Source organism: Gadus chalcogrammus, chromosome 15 (genome assembly GCF_026213295.1).
Source record: "Gadus chalcogrammus isolate NIFS_2021 chromosome 15, NIFS_Gcha_1.0, whole genome shotgun sequence".
Classification (NCBI taxonomy): domain Eukaryota; kingdom Metazoa; phylum Chordata; class Actinopteri; order Gadiformes; family Gadidae; genus Gadus; species Gadus chalcogrammus.
This window is the reverse complement of record NC_079426.1, coordinates 2,079,062-2,089,328: the sequence shown is the minus strand read 5'-3', so window position 1 is coordinate 2,089,328 and position 10,267 is coordinate 2,079,062. Positions and strand designations below refer to the sequence as shown.

The following is a 10,267-nucleotide window of genomic DNA, read 5'->3' as shown; positions in this document are numbered from 1 at the left end:
CGTAGGCCTAAACAACTTTCATAACAAAAATAAACTAGACACTTAACAGTGCATGAAGGAAATATAACATGCCTGATTTCCTATTACAAACAGCTCATTATTTTCCTCTAAGGAACCGCCACTGAGCTAGAGAGAAGACCAGAGAGAAGAGAGAGGAGGAGGAGAAGAGAGGAGAGGATGGAGAGAGGAGAGCTGACAAGACAAAACGACAGTACTCACACACATGGGGAGTATCTTTACATGTAGTCACTTTGTGTAAGTGTGTAACACATGTTGGGTTTTTCTATATTGGAGATTAATTTACAGGTTCATCAACTCAAACTTTTACATTTCTTCAATGATTTAAAACGTTCCATCAATCTCGAAATAAGGGTTTTAGAAATAAACTATTTTATTTTTTGTATTACACTTATTTTTACAGAAACTGTATTTATACTGAACACAATTTGACTGGAATGTATCTATTCCCCTGAAATGATCCATTACAATGATAATGTTTGGCTACGCATTACAATATTTGCCTTTTCTTTTTATCAAAAAGTGTAAGAACATTGAATTGTTTTGTCATTCAATATTCAGAAGTTAAAACCAATAGAAATGTTAAAAATATATATAGATTATTTATACATGTTAATCCTCTAAACATGTTCTACATAACTGCAACAAATTTTATATCTTTAAGCGTAAAATAAATAAAGGGAAAACAGACACATAAATAGAGTGTAAGATAACCCTTTATAAAGGGTTATGTTACACAACTACAGGGTTAATTCTTAAAGATATTCTTCTCGTTAAATGACAGCAGTATGACATTAATGCAGATCTCCCAGATCTCACATAGTAGAGATTCTAATTCTATTCTAATTCAGGAAACAACATTAGTTGTTTTGGTCGTTAGATTATTTTATTATCAAACAAAGGTCCTAGTCTGTTTGATTGACAGGTGAGATGATCAGGGGGGCAGAGTTTCTACCTTCTTTATGTAAATCTGTGCTGAGGATAGGATGGAGAGGCTCAGTGAAGGTGCAGCCAGTAGCAGAGTAGATATGAACCCTGGCTTCCACATCATAGAAGGAGACCAGACCCTCATCATAACCAACAAACACCCCCACCTTCTGGAGCCCAGCTCTCAGAGGGAGACGGACAGAAGGGTTATCACTAAATAACAAAACATCATTGTTATAGGAAAGAGTCCAGTAACCCATCTCAGGGGTCCACACTGTCAGACCTTTTCTGTTGATGGACTCTCTGGCCACTCCTAAACCCCATGAAGTCTTGTCTTTAACCTGGACCTCAAAGTAAAATCTCCCTGAGGAGAAGCTCTGCCTCGTGAGAACAAATGTATACCTTGTAAATCTCTTAGGGTTGTCTGGGAGTTTCTTCCTCACACCTCCATCATGTACTTGTTTCCCATCCTCAGACAGGATGAGCTTGGGATGAGCTGTATCAGGATCCAGAGTCACATCTACTTCATACTGCTGGACCCTCTTCAGTTCAGCATCATCAGGCGGCTTCTTCAGCTCCATGTTCAGTGTCTCCTCCAGCTGATCCAGGGATCTCCTCAAGGTCCCTAGGTACGACGGAGGACGGACCTCCACCGTGGTCCAGTCCCTGGTGGGTGGAGGATGCTTCAGGGATCTGAAGGTCTGGAGGAAGTGGAGGTGGTCTTCAGTGTGTGAGAGCCGCTTCACCTCTGAGCTTCTATTGGTCAGATCTTCTATTTCCTGCTCCAGCTCTTTGATGAGGTCTTCAGCTTGTTTCACTGTGGATTTCAGTTTGTCTTTAACCATTTGGTTGAATTCATCCCGGCCCTTTTCAACACAGCCTATCAGAGCAGTGAAGACCTGCCCACCATGGGCTATCTCTCTGTGTGCGTCTCTGTTGCTCAGTTCCACTGTGTCTTTGATCTCCTTAATCATTTGTTTTCTCTCCTGGATCATCTGCGGAACTTCAGCCTCTATCTTCCCCAGCTGGGCCATTTTCACTTCATATTCCTCCTTTAGAGGTACAACAGGATGGGACTTGTGGTCTGCCTCTGTGCAGAACAGACACACACACACCTGTTCAGTCTGGCAGAAGAGCTCCAGAAGTCGTTCGTGTTTCTTACACATCCTGTCTTCCAGACGGTCCATAGGCTCGACCAGCCGATGTTTCTGCAGGCGAGCGACTACCTGATGTGGCTCCAGGTGGGTTTGGCAGTAAGAGGTAAAACACATTAGGCAGGACTTCACGGCCTTCTGCTGGGTCCCAGTACAGACGTCACAGGGAACTTCTGCTGGTTCAACACAAGGCTGCTCTTTTACTCGTACGGTTGTTCTAATCTGAGCAGCAAGCTCTGATAAGAAGGTATTGACCCGTAAATCAGGTCTTGTATGGAAAATTTCGTTGCAAACAGGACATTTGTACTGGACTTGTTCATCCCAGAACTTTGTAATACAGGTTCTGCAGAAGTTGTGTCCACATGTGGTGGTAACTGGACTGTTGAACACATCCAGACAGATGGAACATGAAAAGTTCTCTTCAGACCACGACGTGTTAGCAAAGGCCATTCCTATAAACGCACAACAAGGTTCATGTATTGAGCAATTATAGATTTCTAATTCAATAACAGGAAGAAAGGTTTTACCTACTCCTCAAAGTTGTGTTGCTTTACTCACCTCGTTCTTAATTTCTGTCCGACTGTTTGTTCCAAAATGCATTTATTTTTCGCCTAAAAGAGAGGACAGCTTCCACATTGGGTGGCTTTGGTTTCTATGGATGTTAAGTTTCGTTTCCTGAACATGACGTCCTCTCCTCAACTCCCCTAACACATGGCTCCTCCCATAACACCTGGCTCCGCCCCCACGGTTCACTGACGTTTCAAACTTTCACACCCTGAATGTGGGCGCATTCTGTAAAGGCCGCTTAAAATGGGTTGATATGTTCTCGTCTTTACGACATTCAAATATGTTCAACTTTAAAAAGACTGGAAGCCCGGGAAAAAAAAGTACACTTTGTGTTTCAGTGGTGATTTGTGACTAACTGAGTAAGAGCTGTACAAATACATTTGACTTGATTTTGACTGTGCCTGCCTCTCCCAGATTCTAACCTCATAAAACCTCCGAGTCATGTGACTCGGGGTAGGGCAGACGAACCAGACCGACGAGTTCACCTTCAGTCAGAGCCAACAAACACTTGCAGCCGTGCGGCAGTTAATTCCACTGAATTCAAAATAGGTTTACCTAGAAAATTCACAAATGATAAGACAGAAGACTTACTGTATTGTTTCTAACAGTATGGTGGGGATAGAACCCCCCCCCCTTCCTGAGACAAATATTCCTTCACTTGTCATATTGCAGTCCTTAATAACTGTATGGAGAAATCAAAATGCATGATATTAATGATAATGAAGTCATAATATCAAGCGAGAAATAAAATCCAAACTCCGCCTTATTCTTCTTCAACCTGTCCCCAGGTGTCTCTGTGAGGATTTTCAAGAGTTTTAAATGTGTCATTTCTTTATGATTTGTTGCGGCTGTGGACCGACGGCCCGCCCTCATATGTAAACCCTCCTTGTGTTTTACATTTGTATGCAAACTGCCAGAAAGGGGTTAGACAGTGTTTAAGGATATATGTGGTAATGGAACACACACACACACACACTAGGGATGGGCAAAATGATTCTTTTCCGGGAACTAGTTCTTTCAGTTCAGTTCAAACGATTCGTTTATTTGATTCGTTCGTTACGTCAGATTATGTCATTTGGTGTCTGCCCCCCCCCCGCGAGACGGCCGTGAGCATAATTTAAACCACTTCTAGGCTCTAACCCCCGTGAAAATCAAGAAGAAATACTATATTGTATAACCAAACGTCCCACCAATATTTATACCACATGCTTACTCTCTATATTTCATTCATGGTTTTACATTTATAATTTTATTTTACTTTACATTTAATTCTTCATTGTTCAGGCATTACAGAACTTTCATGGTCATAAATAAAAAATACGAACTGCAGTTTAATTTCTTTGTTTGTTCTTAAATTGACGTAGAATGGAGCAAAGACTCCTTGGATTGGGAAATGCGTTTATCCAATATACAGATGGAGGTCAAGTCTATTTTCGAAAAAATGTAGGGGGATATATGAGAGGCCCCACATCGAATGGTATGACCCAAGATACGTCAGACAGAGAAAGCGCGCATATTCGACGGTACCGCCTTGTCATTTGTTTACCCAGGTGCCATTGCAACGCCATTGCTACCTCTCATTGGCTGAATCTTTGAGAACGTTGTGGACTCAATCAATAGTCGCGGGGAGACGAAGCTCTGTTCGTTTGTATATTTTATTTACGTGACCATATTTTTGGTTTATGTTAAAAGAAAAGAATCAAAGAACCAGTTCTTCTTGTTTTGGGGAACCTGTTCTTGTCGTTCACGTTCGGGATTCGTTCGTTGTAACGAATCGGTCGCGACCGACTCATCCCTAACACACACACACACACACACACACACACACACACACACACACACACACACACACACACACACACACACAATAAGATATCACGGCCAGTATCTATGGTTTACTGCATGAAGGGAGACCCAGACGACCTCTGATAGCACCGTCAGGTCTGTGTTGGACCGTCCCTGAAGATCTATAAGCCAATCACCTGCTCACGTTGCCAAGGCGATGGCACTGAGACCAGGCATGCATGGCTTCTGACGAGGACTGCTGTAATAAACCAAAGAACTCTGATGAATCCCTCTCAATCGTTGTGAACAGAGTTAGGGATAGGATAGAACCATAAGGAAAAAAATATATACTTTTATTTTTCATTAAATTGAATGAGAATTGTACTAATTGTACTAATACTATTTAGCATTTCAGACGAAACTTGGTGAATACCTATAAGGTCATTAAGGGGCCGGTAGGAATGAGGAGTCTATCAAAGGGATGCCTACAGCTTGGTAGTAGACAGTGGAGATCGAACCCAGCGCCCTTTGTCTGGGGGACCTAACACCCCACCCAGACACTAAACGGACATCTCAGTCTGACCTCCAGTGTCCTCTCTGCCCCCACGGGGGTCACGGAGCCCCGTGGGGGCAGAGAGCGCCCGCTGCCCGCTGCCGAGGCACCACCGCCACGGTGCGGGCAGCGGGGCTCCGGCGGGAGACAAGCGCGGGCAACAATCCCTTTCTCCTCCATGTCGCGGTTCATGTACTTCAGGGAGCCAGAGCCAATGTTCCTTTCCCCCTATTCCTTCTCAACCATGGCTGAGATAACCCCCACTACGAGTCTCGTTGTGGACATACCAGAGACGTCGTAGAGAACCCGACGTTTGGCGTCATTAGCGGGCTTATGAGAGCGGGCAAAGCAGTGAAAGGGGAGGTAACATGTCCCCGTGTGACTACATACAGGGAAAATTACAAATCGTCGAGTCTGACCTTTGTTTTTTCAAAGGCAGAGCAGGATACCTAGTGCTCGTATTACACCTAACACCATTCCTAGCTGCTGGGGGACCATAGGCAGGCTAGAGGAACTCATATTAATGTTAGAAAACCTCATAAAGTTACATTTTCATGCCATGGGACCTTTAAGGGAAGTTCAATGAAAATCGTTACTGTTTATGAGATGCTTTTATCAAAAGCTGCTAACAGTGGATTCAGATACTGTCATTCAGGAGCAGCTAGGAGTTTAGGGCATCTTGCTCAAGGCACCCCTAAAACTAAACCCAGTTCCCTTTGGGCAGGAGGTCAAACACCCCATGCCACCCTGCCCCGTGCCCCATGCTTATGATCCAAACGTCTTAACGTGGACAGGAGAGTCTTCACTACTCCCTCTGAAATGTTCTGCCTTGGTGTGCAGCTGTATCGTAGCCTGGGTATCCGCGTGATGCTGGTGGGTCTGGAGATCTGGACCTACGGAGACCGAGGACCAAGCATGACAACGCTCAGTTCATCACGTAAGACCCGCCGTGTTCATCTGTGAATGTGACGTGGATATGATCCATTTGTACATGTTGAAACATCTCCCCTCTCTGATTGGTCCAGGGACGTGGATTTCATCGGCAATACCGTAGGCCTGGCGTACACCGGTGAAATATGTACCAGCCGTTCTGTGGCCGTCAACGAGGTAGAGAACCGTCGTTTCAACACATAGAAGCAGAGACTAGAGCCTGGCCCCATCGGCTGACGCTCCCCATTGAATGGTACTCAGCCGAGCGTCTGACTCATGAGGAACGTGCTGATCCCTTCGTTGGTTGGCTTTCTCCTCCAGGATCATAACGATAACGCCATCGGGGTGGCGACCACCCTCGCCCACGAGATGGGGCACAACCTGGGCCTGTCTGATGATGCTCCAGGCTGCGTCTGCCGGTCCTCCCAGCCCCAGAGCGGCTGCATCAAGGCCCCGTCTCACGGGTAGGGAGATCACCTGCCACCTCAGAGCCCTCAGCACCACACGCGACGCCACAATAAGAGCTACTCCATCCACGTTCATCTATTGTATATTTATTAACAGTCTGCTGGTTTATTATCAGAAAAGCACAGACCTTTTGTAACAGTTTATCCTCAGTTAAACTCAGTAAAACTCAGTTAAACCTCAGTTAAAAGTCTCTAGCTCTTAAAGTTGAAACTTGGTGAGCGGTGTGCTTCTAACAACCTGGCACTGAACATCACCAAGACCAAGGAACTCATCCTGGACTCCCGACGGAGCAGAGCCCCCCCTGCCCCCGTGTACATCAACGGTGACGGTGTGGAGCGAGTCCACGTCCTCTGCTGATCCCTCCTGGTCGGTCCACACCTCGGCGCTGGTCAACAAGGCCCAGCGGCGGCTACACTTCCTGAGGGCGCTCAGGAGGGAGCATCTAAACACACGGCCGCTGGTGACCCTCCACCGGTCCACCGTCGAGAGCCTGCTGACCCGCGCTGTGTCAGTGTGGCCCTCAGGCTGCACGGAGGCCGACAGGAAGAGACTGCAGAGGCAGTCACTGGCCGCCCTCTGCCTTCCTGAAGCACCATCTAGGGCTCCCGCTGTCTCAGCAGGGCCAGAGGCCTCCTGAAGGACCCCCCCACCCCGGCTACCGTCTCTTCAACCTGTGGCCCTCTGGCAGGCGCTTCAGGTCCTTATAGGCCAGAACAAATAGACTCAGGAACAGCTTCTCTCCCAAAGCTGTCACCATACTGAACTCAGATCTGCACTGATGTTTGTTGTCTGTTTGTGGTCTTCACTGTGTATTGAAGTTTTACTGTGTATTTAAATTTTTATTTATTTAAATTATTTATTTATTTATATTATATATTGCTTTTGTATATTATTAGATATGATATATTCAATAACATGTGTGCACTTTTATGGAGCTGCTCATTGCATTTCGTTGTACTTGGTACAATGACAATAAAGCTTTCTATTCTATTCTATTCTATTCTATTCTAAAGAAGAAATAAATTGTTTATAACTTAACCTTTTCATCTGAGTTAAAGACAACACTGTTGTGAATGTAGTATTATGTAGCATTATATTATTCACGATTTTTCTTTTGTCCTGTCCAAGATTCTGTGACCTTTATTTTCTTAGTTACTATGCTGTTGCATGTCTGAGCCAATAGATGGCAGTGTGGGCTAAATAATGCAGTTCTGAACCACTAAAGTGATGAAAGGAAACAGGACTGTTTGGATGAAGGAATTCCCCTTTTTTTTGTATTTACACAGTTAATGAAACACATTAGTTTTCAAAGTAAACTATATACGGTAAATATGGAAAATGGATGCTAAAAATGTGAAGACAAAGTAAAATGAGAAGTCCCGAACTGAGAGTCCCGAACTGAGAGTGAGCCTTCGTTTTGAAGAGATGAAGCTGTTGCACGGCTGCTGCGTGTTGTCTGAGTGTAGGGGGCTGAGGTTTGAGGAGATGATGTACGGTTGATAAAAGCTGCTTGGAGTTACCAGGGCTGTGGTCGATCATGTGGGGGTAGAACCGGGGCCGTGTCACTGGGGGGCTCGCTGTAGGCCTTCTGATGTTCCCGCTAGGCTAGTTTGTGAACAGCCGGTCCTGAGTCCTTAAACGCCGCTCTAGGACACGCCCCGTTCTCTTCAGCAGTCGTAGCTCACTGGTGTAGCGGGGGCTGAGCGTGGGAAGGGGACGGTTCTGGGCTGGACTGGGGCATGGCGGTCCAGGAGGGGGCTGAGGGATGAACTGTAGAGATCCACAGATTCAGTGACTGAAGGGGGGCTGGCAGCGAGAGACGGAGGAGGTCAGTAGTCATGGGGACTGGGTTGATGTTTTTAAGGTTCCTGAAACTGATTTGTCTGTTGGGCTTATTGAGGGGGGGGTAGCTCCATTGAGATGGCCTTATGGTCGGACACGCCCGGATCGGGCACCCAGAGATTGCTGACCAGACCCATCAAGCTCCTCTGGCGCTGCTTCCTCCTCTGCTCTCCCGTGCCGCTCTGTTCTTCCTCTGCCCTCCCCGGATCACGACCGGATGCGTCGGCTCTTACTCACCCCCCGACCTGGTTGTGGGGTTCGGGGATCTTCTATAGGTCATGTCAAAGGAGAGTGCTCCTCTGGTGCCCCCGTAGTGTGGAGCGGGGGGGGGGGGGTCCAGCCGTCCTGGTGTGCACCGATTGGTCATTCCACGTTCCAACTGCTGTGAGACGGGCCGGCTCCCGGACTCACAGCCACAGGGCCTTCTTCTGAGGCTTTGTCTGCTGTGCTCGTCAGAAACACATGTACTGGAGGCCCTCATTCAGGCTCAGATGAAAGCCGTGGAGGGCAGCAAAAGAATCCAAAGGTTCCCGGTGAATGGCAGGTATTTACTGAACAGAATCCCTTTACGTCAGAAGAGAACAACTAGCTCCGCTAACGTCAGTGCTTGGGGCTTCTTTTGTTGCTGGACAGCAAACCCAAGGCCTTGGAGCGCGACGTCAGAGAGATGGACCCTGCACTCCGGTTAATGCTGCAGGAGAAGGAGAGGGCTGTGAGGACGCTGCAGGAGACTGTGGAGGTATACTCACAGGCATGGCACACACACACACACACACACACACACACACACACACACACACACACACACGCAATCTAAATGGGGTGACCTTTGACATGGTCGTACATCACTTAATGAGTAATGTACGACCATAATGAACACAATCCTAGATGAGCTAGAGAAGAGAGCAGAGATAAGAGAGAGGATGGAGAGAGGACAGCTGAAAAGACAAAAATCAGTCAAAAAATAGTCAAAATCTTTACATGTAGTCACTGTGACCTTTGTGTAAGTGTTGTGTTTGTGTCAATACTCAAAAGGCATTGCTCATGCATACGCACGCACGCACGCACGCACACACACACATACGCACTCACTCACACACACACAAGTACACACACAACGCACACGCACTCACACAAACGCACACACACAAACACTCACACACACACACATCCGACTCAAACACACATCCGGCACAGAGGCCCCACTACTTCCTGTCTGGGACCGGAAGTACGCACGATCAAAAGTAGTGAAAGTGAAAGTATGTGATTTACTACTCACACATGCTCCTCCTCATCTCCACCTTCTCTGTCCTCTCATTGGTCGATCATCCGCTCGCAACAGCTTCTTCTACTAAAAGTAAACTCTAAAGATCTATGCTCTAAACATGCCAACAGAGAGTTTACAAGGCATTTTCCAATAGCGAGAAATCCATAAAGGTTTCGCGTTTCCTGGATTAAGGAGATTATGTTTTAATTTGATTGGATTTATTAGTAAACCATGTTCCTCAAGCCTTGTAAGATCAAAGGGACACATAAAAGGTGTTGTTCCTCCATAACATGCAAGGTGTGCAGCTCCCCCAGAGGGAGTTCTGTTGTACTACATCTATTTTAGATTCACCAATCTAAATGGGGTGACCTTTGACATGTGAACACACTTAATGCGTAATGTATGACAATAATGAACACAATCCTAGATGAGCTAGAGAGCAGAGATAAGAGAGAGGAGGAGAAGAGAGAGGACGAGGAGAAGAGAGGATAGGATGGAGAGGAGAGGAGAGAGGAGAGGAGAGAGGAGAGGAGAGGAGAGGAGAGCTGACAAGACAAAGTCACAGTACTCACACAGATGGGGAGAATCTTTACATGTAGTCACTGTGACCTTTGTGTAAGTGTGTAACACATGTTGGGTTGTATATTGGAGATTAATTTACTGGTTCATCAACAACAAACTTTTAGAAGCACATTTTTTAAAATTTTGTATTACACTTCTTTCATTACAGAAACAGTATTTATACTGAACACTATT

At 46.0% G+C, this 10,267-nt stretch overlaps 1 protein-coding gene across 1 annotated transcript; it reads right to left on the bottom strand.

The window, feature by feature from the left end:
- Positions 1 to 667: 667 nt before the first annotated feature.
- On the bottom strand, positions 668 to 2,778 carry LOC130404347 (E3 ubiquitin-protein ligase TRIM39-like). Its single transcript, XM_056609024.1, has 2 exons — positions 2,658 to 2,778; positions 668 to 2,551 (listed from the first exon to the last, which is right to left on the bottom strand). The coding sequence occupies exon 2, from the start codon at positions 2,547 to 2,549 to the stop codon at positions 924 to 926; it is 1,626 nt and encodes a 541-aa protein (XP_056464999.1). The 5' UTR covers positions 2,550 to 2,551; positions 2,658 to 2,778; the 3' UTR covers positions 668 to 923.
- Between the last annotated feature and the right edge of the window lie 7,489 nt (positions 2,779 to 10,267).

Excerpts from the sequence above, each read along its gene's own strand:
- LOC130404347 (XM_056609024.1), bottom strand. The coding sequence starts at position 2,549 with ATGGCCTTTGCTAACACGTCGTGGTCTGAAGAGAACTTTTCATGTTCC.